This window comes from Rasamsonia byssochlamydoides (assembly GCF_041956645.1).
Source record: "Rasamsonia byssochlamydoides strain NRRL 3658 unplaced genomic scaffold VTN77scaffold_42, whole genome shotgun sequence".
Classification (NCBI taxonomy): Eukaryota; Fungi; Ascomycota; class Eurotiomycetes; order Eurotiales; family Trichocomaceae; genus Rasamsonia; species Rasamsonia byssochlamydoides.
In genome coordinates, this window is record NW_027192425.1 from 92,892 (window position 1) to 117,038 (window position 24,147).

At 53.5% G+C, this 24,147-nt stretch overlaps 8 protein-coding genes across 8 annotated transcripts; 3 read left to right on the forward strand and 5 right to left on the reverse strand.

Annotated features, from left to right (window-relative positions):
* Window positions 1-166: 166 nt before the first annotated feature.
* On the reverse strand, window positions 167-1,261 carry VTN77DRAFT_5796 (uncharacterized protein; the record flags this gene model as incomplete). The annotated part of the gene is made up of 1 exon (XM_069422002.1): window positions 167-1,261. One exon carries the CDS (start codon window positions 1,259-1,261, stop codon window positions 167-169), a length of 1,095 nt encoding a protein of 364 aa, XP_069276674.1.
* A 1,606-nt stretch (window positions 1,262-2,867) lies between these two features.
* Window positions 2,868-5,647, reverse strand: VTN77DRAFT_5797 (uncharacterized protein; the record flags this gene model as incomplete). The annotated part of the gene is made up of 5 exons (XM_069422003.1): window positions 2,868-2,963; window positions 3,025-5,155; window positions 5,203-5,391; window positions 5,449-5,572; window positions 5,638-5,647. 5 exons carry the CDS (start codon window positions 5,645-5,647, stop codon window positions 2,868-2,870), a joined length of 2,550 nt encoding a protein of 849 aa, XP_069276675.1.
* A 45-nt stretch (window positions 5,648-5,692) lies between these two features.
* On the reverse strand, window positions 5,693-5,982 carry VTN77DRAFT_5798 (uncharacterized protein; the record flags this gene model as incomplete). Its single annotated transcript, XM_069422004.1, has 2 exons — window positions 5,693-5,794; window positions 5,866-5,982. 2 exons carry the CDS (start codon window positions 5,980-5,982, stop codon window positions 5,693-5,695), a joined length of 219 nt encoding a protein of 72 aa, XP_069276676.1.
* Window positions 5,983-6,435: 453 nt separating this feature from the next.
* On the forward strand, window positions 6,436-8,351 carry VTN77DRAFT_5799 (uncharacterized protein; the record flags this gene model as incomplete). Its single annotated transcript, XM_069422005.1, has 6 exons — window positions 6,436-6,548; window positions 6,625-7,068; window positions 7,128-7,829; window positions 7,887-8,142; window positions 8,199-8,240; window positions 8,325-8,351. 6 exons carry the CDS (start codon window positions 6,436-6,438, stop codon window positions 8,349-8,351), a joined length of 1,584 nt encoding a protein of 527 aa, XP_069276677.1.
* A 1,666-nt stretch (window positions 8,352-10,017) lies between these two features.
* On the reverse strand, window positions 10,018-11,572 carry VTN77DRAFT_5800 (uncharacterized protein; the record flags this gene model as incomplete). Its single annotated transcript, XM_069422008.1, has 4 exons — window positions 10,018-10,291; window positions 10,410-11,288; window positions 11,362-11,438; window positions 11,489-11,572. The coding sequence occupies 4 exons, from the start codon at window positions 11,570-11,572 to the stop codon at window positions 10,018-10,020; spliced, it is 1,314 nt and encodes a 437-aa protein (XP_069276678.1).
* Window positions 11,573-12,607: 1,035 nt separating this feature from the next.
* Window positions 12,608-17,453, reverse strand: VTN77DRAFT_5801 (uncharacterized protein; the record flags this gene model as incomplete). Its single annotated transcript, XM_069422009.1, has 4 exons — window positions 12,608-14,056; window positions 14,133-16,997; window positions 17,071-17,173; window positions 17,242-17,453. 4 exons carry the CDS (start codon window positions 17,451-17,453, stop codon window positions 12,608-12,610), a joined length of 4,629 nt encoding a protein of 1,542 aa, XP_069276679.1.
* Window positions 17,454-19,779: 2,326 nt separating this feature from the next.
* On the forward strand, window positions 19,780-21,924 carry VTN77DRAFT_5802 (uncharacterized protein; the record flags this gene model as incomplete). The annotated part of the gene is made up of 2 exons (XM_069422010.1): window positions 19,780-20,084; window positions 20,157-21,924. The coding sequence occupies 2 exons, from the start codon at window positions 19,780-19,782 to the stop codon at window positions 21,922-21,924; spliced, it is 2,073 nt and encodes a 690-aa protein (XP_069276680.1).
* Window positions 21,925-22,553: 629 nt separating this feature from the next.
* VTN77DRAFT_5803 (uncharacterized protein) lies at window positions 22,554-23,768 on the forward strand (the record flags this gene model as incomplete). Its single annotated transcript, XM_069422011.1, has 1 exon — window positions 22,554-23,768. One exon carries the CDS (start codon window positions 22,554-22,556, stop codon window positions 23,766-23,768), a length of 1,215 nt encoding a protein of 404 aa, XP_069276681.1.
* Window positions 23,769-24,147: the final 379 nt, after the last annotated feature.

Genomic DNA, 24,147 nt, shown 5'->3' on the forward strand with positions numbered 1-24,147 from the left:
GCGCAGGTCCGTAAAAAAAATGTGTGTCTTCCCAGACTTGCCTGCACCATGCCATTTTTCATCCGTTCAATTTGTTTCGGAATTTCCGTTTTTTCTTTCCACCATTCCCTCCTTTTTCTTTTATGTTGAACAATGATGATGGTCTTAAACGTCTACCATCACCACGTCAACGGAGGGAATGTCGACCTTGATTCGAGGAGGGTTTTTTCCTCGATGAGGGTGATGAGGAGGGTGAGGATGAGGGTGAGGGTCGGTGATGAGGATGATACCTCCCAGCCTCCGACTGGCCCTTCCTAGACATCCGAGGGGCACCATTTCGATGCTTTCCCCGTGATGACGGTTGGGATGAGGCTGGGGGTGAGGGGTGAGTAGGTGAAGGTCGGGGTGTTGGTGGAGGTGTGGGGTACGGATTCCGAGCCGGCCTGTTCTTATGTCCGGCAGTCGTCATCCTATCCTGATGATGTTGATGAGGATGACGACGAGGAGGACGAGCGGCTCTTGGCCTTTGGTTGTTGAAGTTGGTACCCGTCATGACAGTATCGTTGTCTCTGTCAAGACCGTGCCTGTTTGGCGGTGCCACTTGTCGGTGATGATTTGATGATGTTTGCTGCTGCGACGGCTGTTGCCGCTTCACGAACCGGTTGTTGTTGTTGGTTCTGAAGGGTGGTTGTCTTCCAGCCGGAGCAGCAAACGATGGAGCATCCGTCATGAGAGTATCGTTGTCTCTGTCGAGACGGTGCTTGTTTGGCCGAGCAACTTGTCGGCGATTGTTTTGTGATTGCTGCTGCTTCGGCTGCGGCCGCCTCATGAGCTGGGTGTTGTTAGGTGCTCTGAGCGCGGCTGTTGGGTTCGCAGCTCGAGGAGCAGCAGCAGCAGGAGGAAGTGAAGGAGTCTCCTTCACGACGATGTCGTTGTCTCGATCATTGTCAGGAGGTAGAGGAGGGGCCTCAGACATGATGACGTCTGGGTCGTCAATATCCATCTCGTCTTTGAAGACTTGATGGATATGGAGGTTGGAGGAGGAGGAGGAGGAGGAGGAGGAGGAGGTAGAGGCGGTAGAGGTGGAGGGGGTAAAGGTAGAGGTGTTAGTGCTGAGGTTGTTCCATGCTTGGAAACAACCTGCAGCCGGAACATCTGGCATCGTCAGGGAAGTAGTAGCATTCCCTGCACGATGGATGTGAGAGTCGAAATTGAACAAGGAGGCCATATCAAACGGATAGCCCTTGATAAGTTGAGCGCGATTGGCAGTAAAGGATGCCATTCCAAGCGTATGGCCCTTTATAACTGGAACGCGATTGAAAGAAAAGGTTGCCATTTCGAAACGTATGGGACCTTTGTATTTGAAAATTGACTTGAACTCAAGAATTTTTGAGTGTCTGGTATGAGATCTGCTGTTCGCAGATCTGAGAAGAGAGATCTGAAGTACTTAGATCTGAAGAAAGTGTGTGCGTTTGTAAAAAGTTCAAATGCGTGTAAAATTAAATGCAGTGCGTTAAAAGACTTTGTTTGCAGAAATTCAATTCAGAGTGTGTTTGTTTGAGGAGGTTTGGCGTGGGGAGAAAAAAGAAGAAAGAAGAAAATCCTCCCGGGGGAGGACAGGACGGTTTCTTATAGACGAATTCCTGGCTCGAGATCAGCTCAAGATCACGAGGGTTGATTCTGGTTGATCCGGGTTGATTCCATGTGAAGAGGCATCTGCCTGGCATGATGGACATGTTGGAGCCTGTAATGGACCCAGGTTGATGAATAGAGGAGGGTTGCTTGGAGATTTTTGGTGTACATGTTGAAGTATGTAGTTTTATGCGGAGTATCAAGTATCTGGGGATGGCGAATCTGGGAAAATCCGGGGTAACCAGGGGTAAATCCCAAGTCCATGGAGCTGGGACACACAATCCTGGACTGAGCGATGGTGCCTGTCGGTGCGTGACAGAATGTAGACGTCATGAGTCGAAATAAGGGGGTTTTATAGACACTGTCTAAAAATAGAAATACAGTCAGTGTGGCATGCAAAAGCTGGGGAAAACCGGGGTATATCCCGATTCCATGGATCTGGGACCCGGTACCTGGATTGAACGATGTTGCCTGTCGGTGCCTGTCGGTGGCAGAATGCAGACATCGTGGTTTCAAATAAGGGATTTGATAGGACTTTTATGGATATTGCCTAAAAATAGACCGCAGGATTGTGAATAGTAAGTGTGTCTATTCTTAGGAGATGATGCAACCTTTCCAGTCTTTTTCTAACCCTAACCGCGGGTGAAGAGTCCGAACCACACATTGGACAACATGGAGGAGGGAGAACAGCAGGAGGCAGACGACCAAGAGGAGAGAATCAGCAGGAAGAAGGGCAGGAGGGAGAAAAGCATGGCGAGAAGCAGGAGGGCGAAAGGCAGTACAGGAGGGAGAAAGCAGGAGGTAAAACAAGCGAAGGAAAAGCAGGAGAGTCGAAAATCGACCCTTATTCACCATTGCTAGAACTGGTCGAGAGTGAGAAAAGTCGTTTGATTGCTGTGACATTGAAAAGAAATATCTCGAAGCTCGCTGTTTAATGAGTCATGCAAAACCAAGTGGTGAATTTGTGTGGTGAATTTGTGCGGTGAATTTGTGTGGTGAATTTCTGTGGTGAATTTCTCTGATGAATTCAAAATCTACGTCTCCTCCCCAAACGAGAAGATAGTCATGAAGTATTTACATGGCTGGGAAGACTTCGATCGATGCAGAAATTTTCAAGGGTATGGATGTCTCCAAATATATCGTTCCAGCCTGGGCAATGAAGTTGTTAGAAAAGAAAGAAAAACGAACTTGCTGGATTACTTTTACGTCTAGTATTGATCATCAATATCATGCCCGCACACAGTTCTGCTTCATCGTCATGGCTCCGTCCAATCCACCTGCTCCGTGACAGGAGCAGCTCCGTCTTTTGAGTAAGTGATGCGGAGACGCAGACGAAGTTTGGGTGGGAGCGACTATAGAAAGAATGTTAGCAAACAGCAACGACGGTAGCAATCGAAGTGGATAACTACTCACCCCATTGTTGGCAGCCACCTTCATTCCCTGAGTGCCCTCCTCTCCCCCATCGAGATCCGCCTTGGTGATCGCACTCAGTTGTAACCGCTGGCTCTTGGGAACGGCCGCCTGCAGTCCAACGCCAGTGAACCGGTTGAAGTTGGAGGCGTTGCGGAACCGAGCGAGAACCTGCGCGCCGGTACCGCTGGAATTGCGCTGCACCTGCAGCGTGAGGACGAGATCGTCTTTGCTGAATGCCGTGTGCGCCGTTGGGCCGGCAGAAGGCGAAACGACCGGGGCAGGAGACGGGGCGCCGCCCAAACCGCCCAAGAGATCTTGAGATGCGGATGCGGGGGCAGGGGACGGAGGTTGAGGACGCGCGGATGCTGCCGTCCCATTTGAACCCAATAAATCCATTATATTGGACGAAGGTGCCGGCTGCGAAGGAGCTGGCGACGAGACCGAAGTGTCTCCGCCGCCGAGAATATCGGCCAAGAGATCTGCCGTATTTTGGGAAGTGCCGTTGACGGCAGCCGTTGTCGTGGCAGCGGCGTCGGATCCGCCCATGAGGTCGAGCAGCATGTCCTGCTCCGTCTGCTTTGGAGGCTTTTTCGACTTGTCCTTGAGCAGCCGGCTCTGCCGCTTGTTCGTCGGCTCCCCGAGCACTCTCTGCTCCTCTCGGATTTCCGGCGGCGGCATTCGCTCCAGAACACCCCGTCGGATCTGATCGTACCCAAAAAGATTGGTGTACTCGACCGCCCTCTGCTGCACCTCGACGTTAAGATCGGCCGTGCGGCTGGAGAGGAAACGGCGGATTCGCTCTATTTGCGCCGGATCCGACATCCGAACTGAGAGCTTCATGACCGCGGTAGTGATATATTCCGTGACAATCTGCGTCGCATAGGTGCTGTTGAGGATGTTCATGAACAGGTCGATGATGTCGCTTTCCCGGACCTCCTTGACCAGCTCTTCTTCCTCATATTGGCCGCCACGGAGAAGGGCATCTCCATATTCTCCGATGACCCAGGTGGCGGCAAGCGTGAGACCCTCTTGGGTGATATCCTCCTTGAGACTGGCATAGAGCTTCTGCACAGCATACGTCTGCAGCTCGGGCGTCGTGGCAATGAGACGTACGAAAGACGACAGGATCTGCTCCTTGACGTAGCTACCAGCTAGTTTCAAGACCCGCAGCATCGTATCGACATGCCACCGCTTGTTGGGCGCAAACCGATCCGCCGCAATGCCGATCTGCGTCGTCATGACCGGCTTAAACTCATTATCAGCAACCTCCAGGAACGCCAGCAGTTCCCGCACCAGAACCCGGACGTTGCTCTCGTTAATCAGAGTAAAGCTCAGATCGAGAGCCCGTCGGCGGATGCTGATGTCCGGATCGCGCAGGCATTCCAGGATGGTGTTGCGGTGACGCTGAACGGCGTTGGGCTCGACGGCGACCACCTTGATCAGCGTGTTCAGGGCAACGTATCGGATGTTGTTGTCCTTATTGGCCAGGAATTTGCCCAGGATGTTGACTCCCAGGACGCGGAGGCCAGAATCAGCCTCGATGTCGAGGATGGTGAGGACGGCTTCATACAGGATGGCGTTGCCAACGTTCTTGGACGACTCCGTGTTTGTCGCAACCTGGGCGAGAATGTCGTTGATGAGCTCACTCGTGGCTGCGTCCCCCCTTCCTAGCACTCGAAGGAAGCGCAGAATCTTGACCTGGAGGAATGGATCGGTGATGCCGGAGACATCGTGCTCGGGTGCATATCCAGAGGTCGTCAAACTCTTCAGGGTGCGGACAAGCCCGCCCGCCAGCGGCCGGAATGTCTCAATCACACCTTCTTGGCCTTCCTCAGACTCCTCCGCGTGCTCGCAGAGGTCGATGGCCAAGGTCAACCCACAGAGCAAAACGCCATGGTTCCGATCCGAGAGGAGCATCTTGGCTTTCTCTATGAAGTGTTCCCGCAAATCGGGAACCTTGCGGCAGATGCGCATGGCGCACAAGGCGGCCTTCCGTCGGATATAAGGATTGGCGGTGCTGATGAGGCTTTCGACTTCGGTGAAGAGGTCTCGGGACATTTCGACGGAGGCAATGTTGCCCAAGGCGCAGAGGGCGAGGCCGACGATGTACTGGTTGGAATGATTCAGGTCACTGAGTTGTCAGCATATGTTTTTATATACGTATATGAAGAGACTCACTTTTTCAGCGAATTGGTGACCAAGGTCAGAACCTCTTGGTTCTCATCCAAGAGCAGCATAGTCCCCAGATACCCCAACCGCTTGTCCGCAAAACGCGGGGATGCTAGTAACTTCAGACATTCGATCTGGCCGAAATGTGTCCGCTCCCCCAAGGTGAAGAGATATAGCAGCTTGGCGACATTGTTTCTCCTGTCCAAGAACATATGTCAGCAAGGATGAATTCCCGACCCCAGGACGCATACTGACCGGACGCTGGAATCATGGCTCTCCTCCCGAAAGGACGCGCGGATGGCAGCACTTTCCTTCTGGATGACCGCCCGTTCGTCAGCAATCGTCTTGGCGGATCGGACGTTGCGGATGAACTGCTTGACTGGAACGAGTTTGTCAGTCCGGTGGGCAGATAAGTTGACATTCCTCATTGTGGGGAAATCTTACGGGAGGTCATCGCGGTCGCTGGGACCCCCGACGGGGTGAGGGCAGCACGGAGCAGTCACTGGGGATGTAGGCTGAGAAAGAATGGAGAGACCAGGAGAAGAGGCCGTTTGTGCTCTGTGCAGACGGGGGATGCCCCAAGGCTGATGCTGGCTGGTATCTGATCTGATCTGAGCTGATCTGATCCTGATCTCTCCTGACGCCAAGGGTCATTTAGTTATCTGGCGGCACGAGGAGGCACAAGGCCCGCGTGTGTGGCTTCTTAAGGCTTGCGGTGGCTTGACCGGTGGCTGAATCGAGGCTTGACAACGTGTGGCTCGAGTGCAGAATGTGGCTAGTGTCGTGCATTCGGGTAATCCCGTTTTGGAAGAGTCACATGAAAGCTATCTAATCTGATTCCGGTTAGCCGATCTACCCCTCGTATCTCGTACTTGCAGCCGTAACTGGCGCAGCAATTAATTAGTTATTATTATTCTATTCGTTAGGAGACTCAGTCAGGGAGATATTTTAAGGAATCGTTGATTCAGCCGCATGGGGCCAAACAGCAATTGATTGTACGGAGTAGGGAGGCTTGATGGAGGCAGCCTTACCCACCGGGCCGTGGCTTGGGGCGTTCCAGGTTGACGTAGTGGTTCGATAGTTAGTTGGAGCTCTTTTACAGGGACAGATCCTCAAACTCCCTATGCATCCGCCTCCTTTTCTCCGTTGTTCGTATATCAGGAGATATGTAACTGTGGATTTCTCGTATGTACATCTGGTGATCAAGTAATCGATCCAGCAGCGAGCATGTCGACAACTTCCATGTCCAATGGGACAACCTCCGCCCAGGTCCTCCGGGCACGTCCGGTCAGGCCCGTGACGGAGGCGGAAGATCGGAACCTCACTCCTGAGAAAATTCCAACAGAGGCGTCGAGGTACGATTGAGTAGATGAAGTTCTATGATTTATGACCTCTCTTTCCTATATTGCTTCCTGCTAACCGTTCCTGCAGCGGCACGTCGACACCCGTCCCCGACGATGCGCCACCGTCCGTCCGGTCCATCTCCTCGGCGCGCAAGCAGGTTCGAGCGCGCCATCGACTCTTCCATACGATCGACTATGTTCCCCGAGTCTCCCACTTCGATCCTCAAAGCGACTATCACAACTTCCGGGGGTTCTTCACCCTGTTCTGGATTGGCCTCTTCATCATGGTCGTCACCACCGTGCTCCGCAACATCAAGGATACCGGTTATCCGTTGCGGGTGAAGGTCTGGAGTTTGCTGACGGCCAATGTCTGGCAATTGGCTTTGAGTGATCTGGCCATGGTCGTTAGCACGGTGTTAGTGTTACCTTTCCAGCGCCTGGTGCGGACTAGCAAAGGATGGCTGCGGTGGTCCCAAGGAGGCATGGTGATTCAGAGCCTCTTCCAATTGGCGTGGTTGGCTCTGTGGGTTAAGTGAGTTGGCCAAACGAACCGTTGAGAAGGACGGATCTTGCTGATAGTTAATTGGCTAGATGGCCCTTCATGCTGCATTGGACCTGGACGGCCCAGGTGTTCTTCACGCTGCATACGCTGACCATGCTGATGAAGATGCATTCGTATGCATTCTACAATGGACACCTGAGCGAGACAGAACGGCGCCTCAACGAACTGGATCAGCCTGACTCGGCGTCGATGGCGGAAGCGGTGCGGTATCCCAGCTCGCCAATTCGGGAGAGAAGCATGGATGACGTCTTCGAGATAAAAGATCAGGAGCCGCTCAACAGACTCCGGGAAGATCTAGCCACCGAACTCACCTCTCCTCTGGGGCATGTGACATATCCGCAGAATCTCACGCTAGGCAACTTTGTGGACTACTTGTTCTGCCCCACCCTGTGCTATGAGCTCGAGTATCCGAGAACGAAAGAAATCCGCTGGTCGGAGGTCTTCCTCAAGACGTTGGCAGTGTTTGGGTGCATCTTCTTGTTGACGCTCACCAGCGAGGAGTTCATTGTACCGGTCTTGAACGACGCCAGTCTGAGGCTGACGGAAGTCGGAAGCGTCTCGGAGAAGCTGTTGATCCTGGCCGAGACGACCAGTATGCTCCTGTTCCCGTTCATGATCACCTTTTTGCTGGTCTTTCTGGTGATCTTCGAGTACGTGCTGGGTGCGTTCGCGGAGATCACCCGCTTTGCAGACCGCCACTTTTACTCGGACTGGTGGAACTCGTGTGACTGGTATGTTGTCTGTGTGGAAGGATGAATGCTAAAGCAGGTGGCTGATTGATTGTGTAGGCTCGAGTTCTCTCGCGAATGGAACATCCCCGTTCACCACTTCCTTCGCCGGCACGTGTACTTCTCGTCCAAGGCGTATTTCTCGCCTCCCGTGGCCATGTTCATCACATTCCTCGTGAGCGCACTGGCCCACGAGCTGGTGATGAGCTGCATCACGAAGAAGTTGCGCGGATACGGGTTCCTGTTGATGATGCTGCAACTACCCATCATTGCTGTGCAGAGGTCCCCGTTTGTCCGGCAGCAGAGGACCTGGAATGTGAGTGTATTACTTGCGTGGTGATGATGAATGAATGCTAATCATGTCTTTACCAGAACATCTTCTTCTGGTTTTCGATGATATTGGGCCTTTCAATGGTAAGCCAGTCTGACTACAGACGACATCAATATTGATATTGATCTGGAACTCCAACTAACTAACATCTTCCTTCCTTCAACCAGATGTGCGCGCTGTACGTGCTGGTGTAAGAGTCGAAACTTGCCGCAAGACTTAATTCTTTTCTCCCGCCGACTAGATCTCCTTTGCTTCTGCAAGAACACTACTATATATCCCGCTCTGAAGTTCACTGTACCATCATCCATCCCTTTATTTATCATTTACCTCCATTGTCTTATCTATCTAACCTTTTTTTCCCCCTTTCTGTTCTGAGTCCCCTGGCGTCCAGTGGAGGAAGCATTGAAGAAGACATTGATATTGCTTACTTAGCACTTTCGCTGCTTTGTACTATTATACCCTGATTTTTGTACTGTACAATAAACACATATACCTATACACTTTATACACCTGCTGAAAAAGTGGTGGCACTGCATAGAGAGATCTCTCCTTACTTTATCTATCGAAACGGGCGTTTGTTGTTGTTGTATTTTTTTATATCAACTAGTACTACCTAGGTAGTTTACTGGTGTGCGAAATGAACTTTGCTTGCATTTCTCGCATCAATAAAAAAAAACTGCCTGCAGGCAGCAGCGCACGGTAGGTACCAACAGGCCTCACTTCCCTTGCTTGGGTCTCCTCCTGACTCCTGATCAGGTTGATATTGCGTAGTGGAACTGAACCTGAACTGTCTTAAGACCTTGCACATAAGAAAGACATCTGCATTTCGCTTGACCGCCCTAAAGGGGAAGAACTATCAACCTGCTGCAATCGGCAAAGGAGACTCTGATTTGTGACAGTGACTGACCTGATACAGATTCAGATCACGCAAGGATGTGGCAGTTCCAATATCACAAGGGAAGATTTTGTTTACTACCATTATTGATTGCCAGTCTTTGTTTTCATAATATTACCACTGGCTCTAATGAACTTAGGTGTCGAAATTCCTTCTCCAAGGGCTATTATTACTCTACAAGAAAAGTATTGTATCTTCTGAAGCATTTGTATAAAGTTCTCGGTATTGTATACTGCTGCATGCGAGGCAAGGTTGATGTCTAACTGGCATACGTCCCAGGCAGAAATGGTCCTTTTTCGCATCATCATCATCATACCAATTAATCTCCCCTTCACGAGAGGATTAGCAACGAAATGGTAGAAAGCATAGACAGAACAGCTTGGCCATGAGATTCGAGACTCGAATGCCCGGAAACTTTGACCTGGGTGTTACCGCGCATTTGAGCAGGACAGAAGCGGAAAGATTTCTTCAATTATCTCATGGCTTAAAGCCTTGAAAGAAGGCAGCTATTGCTAAAAAAAAAAAAGTAGTATGCAGGGTAAGATGTATCAGTCAAAACGAACAGTTATAATGGCTACCTCGGAAACTATTGACCCTAAGACACCCATGGATTTCAAGCGAAAGCATCGCAACAGTAAAAACGCCCAACTCCCGTCGTATCTGGAACACCAGACATTACGAGAAAAGCAAGAGTGCTCCTATCAATACGCCTCATGCCGGAACGAAGTGAGTCAGTCCCAAAGAAATTTCCCCGATGTTCAAAGTACAGTAAACTTATTGATCCGGTATTTTCCCAGTCTCCAGAATCTGGGGAACTCTCGTGGCCGTCTAGGTCACTATAATGGGTTCACACGTCTTTTGTTGTTGGGATGAGGTTCATAGATACGCGCTCACGGTACGGTTAAAAAAACTGATGTCAGTGCAATAACGGACAAGCCGTGGCAGGAGTCCCTTGCGAGACTTGACTACCAGTGCTCGATCGGCTCTTCGGGTAGTAGTTCCTCCCTCTCACGTTGCGTCTTTGGCAGGCATGCCTTGAGCGGAGGCCGAACGATGTCGTTGAATAAAAAGGTGCCGTAAACGAGCAATGCAAACCCCACGACCTGCAGCCACTTGAAGGTTTCCCACCCGAGGGCAAGGGACACCAGCCAGATGAACAAGGTACGGCAGGTATCAATGGTGCTGCGGGAGGTCGCAGAAACTGATCGAGTGACAGAGAGACCAAAATAGTTAAAGCCACTATCCGTCAAACAGTTAGCCAATCAAGCTGAAGCTCAAGACAGACGGAAGCCATTATCGATAGGGAAAGGGCCAAGAAAAGAAATGAAAACGGCAAGAGAAAAAAAAGTCAACATACCCGATGCTAATCATGATCAGGATGCTCGACACAGCAACAGCTCGGTTGGTAGTTATCTGCCGCCACCCTTCCTTAGCATCAAAGTATCCATATCTGCCAGCTTCGGTCCGTCCTATGGCTAAGTGCAAGATAATCATCGCAATAATCGTCACTGAAAAACCAAATACCCCCTCCCACCCCACAACGTTCAACGGGGCCATTGAATAGTGCTCAAGGATCCACTCCTCCAGGACAAATTGGGACGCTGTGAAGATCTGCGCAGCTGCAATGAGCAAGACACCGATGATAGCTCGGACCGCCTCTGGCGTCCGTGCAGTCGTATGGATATCGCGGGCAAGTTGAGAGACGACTTTGATGCCATCTTCAGGGTCAGGTACAACCCCGTCATCTTTACCCCCAAAGAGCGCACCAGAAAGACCGACCAACCCAACGCCCAGGACAACCACCACCAGAGCAAACCACTGGTACAAATATAGTTTCCGACGGAGGAAGAGAACGCTGAAGAGCCCCACAAAGAGGACGAGTGCGCCACGGGTCATCTGGTAGATGCTGGCTGCCACGAAAAGCAAGCCCACATTCATGAGTGTCGTGCCGGTGATATCGCAGCACGCCGGGGCGGCCAGCAGAAGAATCTTCCATCCTTGAAGCTTCACGCGTCCCTCGTCAGCTGCCACCAGAGGTTTCGCAGCAGGGTCGACCGGGTCGGTGAGGGCCCGATCTTCTTCCTCGTCATTATCGATATCATCATTGCGGACAGGCCGGTAGCCACCAGCGAGAAGAGGAGCGGATGAAGAAGAGCGAGAAGAGACAAAACGGGTGTAGAGATGGGACCCAAGCACAACAAGCCAGCATCCCATCTCACCGACAAACATCTGGGCACTATGATAAAGCTGGCCATCAGCTTATACTCTCGCACCCACTTGCCATAGCTCGCTGGATGAGGAGTACATACGTCTGTATTACTGGCTGTTCAAAGAGCTTCCGCTGAGAAGGATCAGGGGAATCGCAATTTCGGACGCATTGCATATCCTTCCAGCACGTCAACTGGCATCCAAACGACGAATTGCGGGACCGCAAACCTGGTATTTATTGAGGATGGTATTGCAGACACCTGTCACCAACATCATGGTGACAAGGAAGGGGATAATTGCTCGAGCAGTCATCTTGGACACCTGCACGAGTTCCGAAAACCAGATCAGGTCAGCTTGGAAGACTTCTGAGACAATCCAATTCGAGACCAGGCTTTGAAAAGTGGTATATAAGATGATGGACAGAACCTCCTGAAAGGTTCGGATGATGGGAAGTTGATGTTCGGAGCTTGAGGTTCCTCCCAGGCAGTCACGCGCGGCTTATCGGGATCGGCTGACTAATTCTTATCAAAGCTCCACTCCATTCCGCCCGGCGGGAAGACGGCCCGAAGCCGGAATATTCCAGCCAATGAAATCATACTTAATTACTATATTTATTGATGCCCAATCTTAACACCCAGGTACCTCCATATATAGAGGACAGATCGGACTAATTACTAAATCTGTGATCGGTTTGATCTCTCAGAAAAATTTATCTATATATATGGAAATCTACTCCGTGGACTGTTCACACTTCCTCCTATAAGACTGTACATGTACATACAGTACGGAGTACATACATAGTCCGATGCCATGACGTATAACCTATTGTCAAGTTGTAGATTGATCATAAAGGGTACGTTAAATGGCAGAAGAATCAAGTCTGAATCACAGTGCAAAAAAAAATTGGTCTGATCCAACTCGGATCGTTACCTCTGTAGCATCAATGGTATCCTATGAGACATGACGCAGGCAAAAACATCACAAATCACAACAGCATAAACGTTCATCCATCCTTCACACAGTCGAGGCATCCAGAAAGAGAAGACACGCCATAACCGACTCTTTCCACCCCGTTCAACGCCTGGGCTCGTCCACAAAACATTCACAGGAAGATAATAATAATAATAATAATAATGAGACATTAGAGGGAAATTAGAAAGGCGGGGGAAAGACGTAGGAAGAAGTAAAAGCAGAAAAAAGAAACCCAACTGCACAAACCCCCTAGTCCTGACGAAATACCTAATGTACAGCAACCAGCCATAGGCGCGCCCAGAACGCAAACGGAGTCCATGCAAGTGAGATCGCCGGGATCATAAGAACATTACCTGAAGCGGGAAAGAACATACACTAGCTCGAGAAAAAGGTCAGGCCACCATCGTCGCCAATGATTGGATCGGCCTCTTTACGCTCAAGAGCTTCCCAGTCAATGTCAACCCACGGGTTATCTATGAACATTCGATCACCGAGCGGGCCAGGGTGACAGAACCAATCGGCGGGAATCCAGTTGTCATCCTCAGGCCCGCCGATCTTGATGACCGCGTCCTCCTTGGACAAGTCCCCATCCTTCGGGGTCTGCGTGACGGGGCAGCCGCTATCAACCGAATCGGGAGTATCTTCGGCCTGGGCCAGAGTGAACATGTCCGCATTCAGAAATTCATCAAACGGATCGCCGCGGAGCCCGTGGTAGTTCTCGTTCCGAGCAGAATCGAATACTTCACTAATCAGGTCGAGAGATACGGCACTGTCCGCCCACCCATCCCTCAACTGGGCATCCTCCGGGGTGACAGCCTGATCGGTAGCCTTTCCAGATTCTTTCTTGCCGTCTTTGCTCGGAGTGGGTCTCAGGTTCGAAGAAGCAGGAGCTTTGCCGGCAGGCATCCGCGGTGTTGGAAGCTGGTTCGATGCCGGCGACACCGATTTGGGGCCCACCTGACTGGATACACGTCCCATCGGTGTAGTTCCGGCAGCGGCAGGGGTAGCGCCCTCAGCCTTGACCTCTTGCTTGACGCTAGGGCCGGTCGCAGGCTTGGTCGCGGCAGCACGCTGCACGTCAGCGCCTGCCGGAGGCTGTTTCGTGGCTTTCGTTTCGGACTTTTCCTTGTCTTTAACAGGGTCGACTAGGGCGGCTTTGAAACTGTCCAGTGCATATTGGAGCGGGTCCTCAATGTGTTCCTCGGCTTTGTGACTTTCCTCAGTGTGCTTTTCCAATGCTGCCTGAGTCGAAAAACCTTTGTGGTGATGCTCGCACTCCGGAACAGGACATGTAAAGGATTTGGCCTCCACAGCCGATGGCTTCGAAGCCTCAGTTTTCGCTTGAGTGGCGAGCCCGGGTCCGGGGGTGGTTGGTGTGGTGGTGGTGCCTCCTGCATGACTCTGCTTCCGTCTCTTAGAAGGAGGAATCTTCAACTTGTCGGGAGAAAATCCTCCAGGCCCATAAGCGTGAGGGACGCCCTGCGGGGAGGGTGCGCCCAAGGGGAATGGAGGTTGCGCAACCGTAGGTGCCGCTGGGACAGCTTGGTTCTGTGCTCTGCGAATACGCTGAATCGCTTCCTCCTGTTGTTGAAGCGCCTGCAGGTTGCTTGCATTGAGAGGAGCCATGGTGGACTGGCCACTCGGCGGCTGCGAAGCCGCTCCTGGGGGCCTCTGACTCTGCTGCTGATTCTGTACTCCCTTGATCATTGCAGCAAATAAACCTTTGATATATGCGATGGATCTTCTCAAGTATTCGGGCGCAATGGAGAATTGGTCATTGAGCGACCAATCCGTGCCCTTGAACTGCCTCATCAGTTGTATTCGCTGTCCCCGAGAGAGATAACAGTCAGCAGGTGATCATACAAAAGTCATCTGTAGATTGATCTAGGGGACCGCTTACCATGCCAAACAAGACCTTGACGTTCTTCTCTTGCCCAGGAATTTTTGCAAGCCACTGAACCAGTGTATCCATCCTCCCAAGCATATCGGTGGATTCCCGGAGCTGCCGAGCCATTATGGCCTTGTCCTCCGGCGACACATTCAGCGGCTCGGGCGCAGGGGCGTTCTTGGCCATCTCCGTGTACAGATACTTGAGTTTATCTGGGAGATGACTCCAGGCTTCCTCCGCCGCAGCTTTCGTGATTTGCGGCCGCTGCTGACGTCTCAATTGGGCCTCAAGCTGAGCGCGTTGCTGAGGAGTCATGGCAGCCACCTGTTCCCGGGTAAATGGTAGCGGCGGTCGTGCAGGAGCAGCAGCAGTCGTGCTCGCTTGGGTCGTGGGCGCCTGCGACGCTGGCTGGGTCGTAGAATTCTGGACTTCGACTACCTCATCTCCATGCGGCCTCTTTTTGGAAGTCGACTTCGCCGCTGTTGTCTTGGCGTTCTTGCCAGCTGCCATCGCACCCTGAGCTTGAGCTTGAGCTTGAGCTTGAGCACCACTTGCCTGGGCCGTCTGCGCCTGTTGGTTCGACTGCGGAGTTTGTTGTGGTGGTTGTGATGGCGGCGGCTGTTTGGGTTGTGCAGGATTCTGAGGAGCGGCAGGCTGCTGTGGGTGGGACGGTTGCTGCGACGGTTGGGTTTGGGTCATCGCTTGAGCTGCCGTGGCCTGGGATGCGGCTCGATTAATGAGCTGCCTCTGGCGACTCTTCTGGATCAGCTCCCGAATCTGCTCATCAGTGAAATTCTGCCCCTGCTGCCCCAATCGCTGACGAGCCATCTGAATATCATTTGCCGTGATCGGTAGATTAAGAAGATTAATTGGTGGGTGCTGCTGTTGTTGTTGCTGCGGCTGGCCAGGCTGGAAATTCTGCGGAGCCATGAACGGTTGTGTCGGGCCAGCCCAGTTCAATGGTCCAGTCTGGTCGGAATTTCGGCCAGCCTCCCGTCCTTGAGCCATCATCTGAGCGAGATGCAGCCGTTGGAGATGCAGTAATTTGGGCAGATCGACGTTTCCGAGAACCTGGGGGTTCTGGGCCACCCACTGCTTCAGCTGACCCCAGGTTTTGACTGTCTTCGGCACTGGTGGATTCATATTCGCGTTGGAATTGAGTATTTGAGGGGGGAATGGTAACCGATCCATCTCCCGGGTCTGCTCAGGAGTCATCTCGATCAGACCATTCTGCGACCGCATCATCTGCTGCTTGAGAAATTCATTGTGTTGCTGCTGTGGTCGCTGGGGTTGCCGCTGCTGCTGCTGTGGCATCGGTTGACCTTGAAGCAGCGGGTTGTGTGATTGCGCACCACCCATTCCGGAAAGCGACTGCTGAAGCCCCAAGGATGCCAGCTGTGCATTCTGTCCCGGTTGGGACATGTTGGGTTGCATGGGTATGGACTGCTGACCGTTGACTCTGGCCATGGCTTGATTGTTCGCCATGGCACGACGCTGGTAGTTCAAAAAGGCAGTGATCTGCTCCGGGGTCATCTGCGCCAAGCGTTGCTGGAGAGCGGGGGGGAGATTGGCGGGAATCGGTGGTCGAGACTGCATCGTAGATGGTTGACTACCTGGCTGCTGGCCAGCCATGCCGGGAGGTCGGGAAGGCGGCCGGCCTTGGGACGCGGCCTGTGCTGGAGACATCTGCGGGCCCATCGGGCGATTTAACATCGGCATCGCAGGACTGTGCTGGGGAAGCGGCTGGGGCACATGAGAACCGGCTTGACCACCGGCCTGCGTCGACATGGCCATCTTCGCATTATGGGCGGCTTGGGCGCGTGCCTGAGCCTGAGCCTGAGCTTGGGCCTGGGCCTGGGCCTCCTGAAATTGGGCAGCCTGTTGGATGCGTTCCTGCTGGACATTTTGTGCATTTTGGAGGTGCTGCTGAGTGAGAAATTGTTGCGGGTTGACACCAGGCCGATTGGAGTTCGACTGGCCGTTCTGTCCTAGCTGCTGTTGTGCGCCACCCTGAAACATTCCATGAGGGTTGGCAAACTGCTGAGGATTCATCTGCGAGTTGCTTGCCGGGACCACCAGTTGGCCAGCTTCCTGAGAGCGGAGCCCGTCCGCCTGTTGACCTTGGATATTTTCGACATTGCCCATGAAAGAGGCCGGATCGAGGTTCTGCTGCCCGTTCATCGGGAGGGCTGAGTTGCGCTGCAAACCCATCATGTTCGGTACCATCTGCCGCTGGGCCGAGTTCATCATGGGGTCACCACCCATCATGGCGTTGCTCGGATCCAGACCCTGAGCGCGAGCCATCTCCATCCGGTTACGCCGCATCCGCAGCTGCTTCAGAGCCTGGGTGCGAAGGACCCAGGTCAAGGGGTCCATATTTTTCTGGGCAAGCATCTGCTTCTGTTCGGGTGTGAGATTCCGTTGGACGTTCATCTTAATCTTCTCGAGGTCTTCCGGGGATGTCTTCATCAGGATCTGGTTGGCCATTCGAGACACCTGTTCGAACTCCTGCGGAGTCAGCATGCTCAAATCATCCCCTGCCGGCATCCCAGCCGCGGGCCGATGTTGTTGTTGTTGATGCTGGGGGGGCATCGGCTGCTGCGGCTGCCGTTGCTGCTGTGGTTGCATCGTCGCTTGCTGACTGGGATCATTCATCCCCATGGTCATGGGCGGCTGCACAGGAATGGGAGACGTCTGCATGGGTCGGTTCATCTGCGGTGCAAATGACGCTGGAATTTGATTCGGCCGGACTCCCGGCATGCCCCCGGCAGCACCTGCTTGTTGCATCATTCCACTCTGCATGACTGCGGCCTGCCGTCGACGCCTGGTGTCTTGAATGGCCATCAGTTTTGCTGTACACTCTTTTTCATAATCCTCCTGCAGACCGGTAGGTTAGCACTCGATCACATCGGATCACAGTAGCAGTGTTTATTGTTGGGGGGGAACGAACCTTTTGGTTCGCCTCACGGAACGCTTTCTCCTCGAAGGCGAGAGCGGCCTGAACGGCATTTTGGAGCTCAACGCGAGGCTGGATCAGCCGGAGAGAGCTTATCCTGCACCAAGAACCGTCAGTCTCGAGCGAGTGAGAGGTAGAAGACTTAAGACCTGATAGCCTCCATACATTTGACAGACCTTCAGGGCCCTGTCATGAACGGGCACTTCAGCGCGCCATCCGGTGAACGGGCCTTGCGACTGTAGGGCTTGGCCGACATGTTTCCAGAGTAGCTGATTATTCATGCTGTCACTCTTCTGAGGGAGCTGCATTTGGCCATGGGGATTGGGACCACCGGGAATGCCTCCGCCGCCCACATTGGAAAAATTTGCTGGATTCATGTCAGAAGCCCTGGAGACGGGCAACTGTAGAAGATCCGCGATGGTCTTCGCCTGACGTCAGCATTCGCCGAATGCCACTCCCAGAAATCAGGTAGGAAGTTCGTGACGGAGGCTTTGGAGAACGGGAGTCAAGATGGTTTCGGAAGCGGGATGCGCGGGAGCGAGTATTCCTGTGGTATCTGTAGGGCAGCACAGCTAGAGCGTGAGTGATCTCGATCTTCGGTGTGGGAAGGTCCGGTCGGTGGTGGAGTAAGGGCCTGGGCTCGTATTCTCGTGCCGTCACTAAGGCTTTGTCACGGTCACACACAACACGCGGGCACCACTGGCGGGGGTGGATGAGGACAGATTCCGTATGCTGTCACAGGCAGTAGTTGTGGTGGTGCAAAGGAAGAGAGGCTTCTTGGGCACGAGTCAGTCTGGGAAAGAAAGGTCGGGCAAGCTGGTCCAGGGCGGGTGACGGGAGGCAGCGGTGGCGGCCTTGATAGGCGGAGCGGTGTTGGCGGGTCCTTGGGGGAAAAGAGAGCAAAATTGCCAGGCGGACAAACCTTGAAGACTGCGGTTACTCGAACGAGAAACCCAAACACACGCGCAGTCTGCAGGAGATCAGTCGGCTGCGCTGGCCAAGAGATGGGAATCCTCAATGTCTGTCTGACAGGCTGCAGAATCGGAATCTCTTCAGACGTGGAGGCGGAGGGGGACAATGGCGTCGTTTCAGTTTTGGGAGATCGGGATCGGGCCGTAGGTCAGATGCGCATGGGTCACAGGAACGGTAGAACAGAGAAGAGACGAGAAACCCAACACAGAGAGCCTTGGAAGAAGAAGAAAGGCGGTTCCCACAGGACGTCTTCTGCAGAACTGCGCAAGAAGGAAAAGAGAAGAAGCTGAACGAGAGGGAAGGTGTGTTGGGCGAGAGAAGAAGAGAGACGTACGAGGTGTCTGGATGGAGCCAGGCAGGACAATTGGGAGGCGCAGGTGTAGGTAATCAGTGAATGAAGGAGAGGGAAAGCACACGCACCTAAGCAAATCAATGGACCTCAGGCGATGACGGAGCCCCAGCTGGGGATGGGAGGGATGGCAGCAATCAATGGACGAGGATGATAGGCCGAGACAAAATGGGGGACAGGAGCCAGTCGGCTCTGGAAGATCGGTTTGGCGTGGAATTAGTTGCTTGGTCCCTGCCCGTTAAGACAGCTTATAGTCCTTAGACCACGGGAGCGATGGGGCGGTGGGACAGCTCTGGCTTGACTGTCCAACTGACAGACCCTGTTGCCCAGCACCAGAGCAGAAGAATCGCAATGATTCTCGATGGTCGTTATGAATCCCTGGACGGCGGAGGGGGATCGAGTTCGGATGCATGGCTGATGCAGACTCAGATGGATGATCTGACAAGGCCCGAGAACGGCATGAATGGGCTGGAGGTGCTCTGGCCTTGCTAGTCAATCGCCTAACTTAGTGAATCCCGGCCTACGATCCCAGGCCCCAGGGGGACCACCCACGAGGCCAAGGCCCTGCCTAGGTCCCCTCGAGGGAATGGATGGTAAAACACTCCATTATCAATGTTATTCCAATTCAGCTCAACAATCATGTCCAATATCCTACATGACTATTCCCCATTGATGGCAGTAAATACGGAGTACCCTATTGATGTTGTCTTGGTTCACCGTCTGTCATTCACGACCTCACAGCCATGCCAGCCCCTTCAGACAGGCTTACTATAATTACCCGAGTCCAAGGAACGCCAGGCAAGTCTACCCGCTCGCACTAAGCTTAGTTAGGGACCATGCCCACCGTCAGAGGGTACGCCATTATTAAACACCTTCACAGCCAGGGAGGTACTCAACAACCACAATAGTAACGATAGAATAATCATGATTGTACGGAGTAATCCTAATACTCAACTGGTGGCAGCCTGGTCCCATGATGCGACCCATTGGGCTGACAGACGCCATTGGCCTGTGTTGCGGACAATCAGCCCGATCCAGCCTTGCTGTCCACTGCCCAGGTGGCATGGGGCTTAGCTGTATCTGGAAGGCGGTGGAAGATTCTCACGTGAGAGCCGCTTTCATCATCATCGCCTGAATACTCCGTACTCCATACTCCGTACTCCGTACTGTACTTATCGACGCTATCCGACCATCAATCAGCCTTTGTTCCCCGACCAGTCTTCCGCCCTCCTTACTACCTAGGTACTCTCTGTCATTCTCCGTCGTGCATGCTGAACTGCAGAAAGCAGTGATGGCTCCTATGTATCAACAATAATGCGTTAATAGGCCGGGTATCTTACAGCACTACTGGCCTCCGGATAGTTTCTCTCCCTTAGCGCAGCATGGCCGTTGCATCATCGCCGGCGCCAGTCGGCTCTGGCATCTTTCTCTCCGGTTCCTTTCTCATCATCTGTCTTCTCGTCCTCCTGCTCCTGCGACGGTTCTTGACGCTTCGTGCGACGCCTGCCTACATTGTTGTCCCCGTCTTTCTGGCCTTGGTGCTGCCTGCCAGCGTGGTGTTGCTCGTGCCCGTCGACCTAGCATCGAGCTCACGGGCCGGAGGTGCCCCCAAGGGTATTTGGCTACCCGACCGCGCGGTCCTGGTCTTGTGGCGGATCACATACTGGCTAATCTTTGTCTTGACCTGGTTAGTGTCTGGCCGTACTCGGTCTTCTTCCTAGTTGTCTACAGGACACTCATAGAAGTTTCAATCTCACAGGGTGATTCTGCCACTCTTGGGTGATTTCGTCGATTCGGGATACCGGGAACCCAAAGATCGTTTCCTATACTCTCTGCGCTCCAATGTCCGCTACCAGTTGACCGTCCTCGCTTGCGGTGTTGTCGGCCTCATCTACATCTCAATCCAGAATGGATTTGATTTCACCTCCATCAAGACCCTTGTGATGGCGCTGGCCTATGTGTGGGGTCTGATCCTGGCCATTTACCTCATGGGTCATGGTCTGGTCTCCATTCCACGTTCGTTTCTTCGGAAAGCCAACAATGCTGGCACCCTGCGGAGGCTTCAGGCGCATGCTCCGAAGGTGTACGACCGCCTGACGGATGCCATCACCGAGCTCGAGGAGTTGGAGGCGCAAGTCGCCCAACTCCAGAAGCGCAAGACAGGTACCGCTCGAGAATTCGAGGACTGGATCGAGGAATTAGCCGAGTATTCGAGTCTGCCGGAGTCTCGCCCCGTGGCCCTTCAATCCATCATCAATGAGTCGTCTGCGGCGGTGCCAGCGGTCATCACGGAGCGGTACATGGCAGACCTGTCGCGACGTCTCCAGCGTGCTCGGCATCAGAAGGCACGGTTTGTCGATGAGTGGGACCGGCTGGTACAGTCGGCCGCGGACTACCAGGCGATCGTAAATTCGTCCGCTTCCAAGAAGCTCGACTTTGGTCGGCCTGCGTCGCACGCCGCATTCCTGTCTCGAGTGGGCTTTCTAACCCCGACCTTGCGGTACCATGTCTACGTGCATCTGCTCCCCGGCGTCCGGCTCATCCTGGCAGCGGCTTTCTCCGCCGCTTCCGCGTGCGTTGTCTGGTCTGAGCTTATCAAGACCTTTGCCCCGCGATTCTCAATTATCAGCCTCAGCCTGATCCCGCGCCCAGACAACGCCGGTCAGATCGGCTTTGGAGGCCAGGTGGTGGCGTCCCTCTGGCTTTTGTACATGTGCGCCGCGGCCCTGAAGGGCGTCAATGACGCCAAGGTCTGGGGCAATCGAGCTCTAGTCCGCCGAAATACCTACGGTGAAAGCGCGTGTTGGTACGCGGGACAGATTGCCCGTCTCACGGTGCCCCTGTCCTACAACTTCCTCACTTTCCTTCCGGAGGACGTGCGGCGCGATACCACGTTTTACCGATTCCTCGGTCAGTATATCGATCTGACCCCATTGGGGAAAGGCTTTGATTATTTCTTCCCGATCTTTGTCCTTCTTCCGGTGGGTGCTACGCTGTTCAACCTGTACGGTCGCATCCAGAAAGTGTTCGGATTTGGTCTTGTGGAGGACGACGATGACGATGCCGAGAACAACAGCGGATTAAGGACCGGTGGCTGGCGGGAAGGACGGGAGCTTATTGAGCGGGAGTTGAGCGGCCTGGGATCCTTGAGGCTCACATCGAGAACCCACAACCCCGTCAGGAACGGGGCTCCTAGCGCTGGAAACGCCGCTCGCCGTGCAGCGCCGACCATCTGGGTTCCGCCAGCGGAAAGATCCTCTCGAGTCCCTCGCTCCGGCCCAGCCTCATCGCAGCCTGTCCTCGACGATGAGGGCGAGGAGAATTTCTTCCAGTCCTTTGCCCACCGGGTCCGGAACACCATCGAGACCGCTTCCACTCCGGAGTGGCTGGAAGAAACCCTGGCGGGTTTGCGGCGGCCGAGATGGATGGCTGGCGACGGCAATGAGCCGGGTGACAGTGGTCAGGCTGGTGGGCTCTTCGGAAGATTGTTTGGGGGACGTTTGGCGGGAGGACAGGTGAGGCTGTAGAGTATAATTCTCAGGATGTGTTTATCCATTACTCGAGCATGGTGAGGGCGTTTGGGTAGGTTCTTGCTTTTCCCACATATGTAGAGACGGGGTATACACAGCGTACTTTACTGTACTGTACATATACATAGAGACATTGGTTATTATTCTTTTATTGAATTAATCTTTTTTTGGGGGGGGACACAAAATCTTCGGACTTCCAACACATGCTACGAGTCCGACTCTGTCCATGAGAGTACGGCTTCACAAACTAACTAACCTGTTGGGACAAAGTCCAGGACAATCCAAAAACAAAAACAAAGAGCAAAAGGTGTTCCCAAATCTAGTTACAGTCGCGAGCACCCCAAGGTATGCTTCTTTCGTCTGCCATTTCCCCTCCACATTCCTCGGATAGTCTTAATGGCATTAACCTTGTGGAGCCTCGTCTAGCCGCTTGCGGCGCTTGCGGCGTCTGGCGACAAAGGGCGCCACGGTTCCCTGCGGTAGCCTAACTACCTCCCTTAGGTAAGTTGTTCTTTTCTGCCTGCCGTGAACGGCGAGATGACCGCCCGGGACGAGGTTGACTTTGGCGATGATGTAGCTCACCCCGTCTCCGCCCTGACAACCCTCCACTGCCTGGCATAGGATCCATGACTTTTTCATCGTCCTCACCCGTGTCTCTGTCCTCCCTGGGTGAGGTCTCGATTTCTTACCTGGACTGGCTGGCCCCCGGCCTCTCCGTTTCGGTGCATCATCTCATCCACCACTTCACCACTGTCGGATCCTCCCTCGTCCAACAGCTCGCACCACTCCAGCAGCCCAGCGGTGGTCTGCCTGCTCTCGAACACCTGTCCGCATCCTCACTCGCCGCTCTTGTTCTTACCGTCTTTGCTGGTGCGCTGGCTGTGGTCGCCATGAGCTGGCGCGGGCCTTTCAGTTTCTGGAGGCGCGGGCCACCCGTCCCGCCGCAAGTGAGCGACAACGACTTTTCCTACCTCACCAGCGACGACATTGTCGATCCGCCCCGCGCTCACGAACAACCCCAGTATATTCAGCGCCACCATGCGGGGTCCATTGATCCGTCCGACGAAGAGGGACCGGATATCTTACTGCTCAAACACCGCGGGGTTACCTACCCGCTCCATTTCCCTCCCTATGCCATCGATGATGGTGCACTCACCGTGGGTGAGGTGAGGCGGCGTGCCGCGGAGAAGACGAGGACATCAGATCCCCGGCGAATCAAGATGCTCTACAAGGGGAGGCTGTTGAAGGATGACGCAGTGCCCTGCAAGGACGAAGGCCTCAAACAAGAGTCCGAGATTATGTGCGTAGTCACCGAGGTGCGGCCCGGGGAGAGCACCAGCGATCTCTCCGGCAGTGACGATGATAGGCTGAGTGAGACGATAAGTCACGACAGCTCTGACCACTACGCACGACATGGAAAGAACAAAAAGAACAAGAAAAAGAAGCCGAAACGCAACCAGCGACCTGCTGCGGATCCCAGCAGCTTGGCTCCACCGATGGACCAACGACCCTCGTCTTCTGGCCGCTCATCGGCCGCTCCTTCTCCGGCACCCAGCCTGCAGAACTTGCGGACAGCGCAGGAGCAAGTGGAAGCTCTTGCAGGGTACTTCCGCTCATCTCTGGTCCCCTTGTGCGAGGAGTACATCGCCCACCCACCCGAGGACCTCAAGGCGCGAGATTTTGAGCATAAACGGCTCAGCGAGACCATTTTGGCCCAGGTGATACTCAAGGCTGATGGGATCGAGTCTGGGGACGCTCGGGATGCGCGACGGGCTCTGATCAAGGAGGCACAGGCGATGCTGGCGAGACTAGACCAGGCTGCGCCGGAGCAAAATTCTTAGTGTCTTCTTTTACCCAGTTGACTTTGCTTGCTTGCATTTCGTTTTTTTTTCCTCTTTTCCGATCCATGCGATGAAGATTCATTCTGTTGGAGTTCCATGGTAGACCGTCATGACTGGGACACGGGTCAGCGATGAACTGGGCATGATCTTTGGATTTGAGACAGCCTCTCTTACCTTTACCTCTTTGCTTGTCCTCAGCTTCGAAACGGGAAAGGATGGTCTCGACTTATCTGTCTATACTCATGACTCATGAGAGAAGGGACACCGAGGGTGATATCAGCCTTATGCTTTCTCTTTTACTCTTCCGAACATGACATATTCATTATCCTTTTTCTATCTGCCCTATCCTTTTACTAGAGTGGGATTGACCACTGGCTGG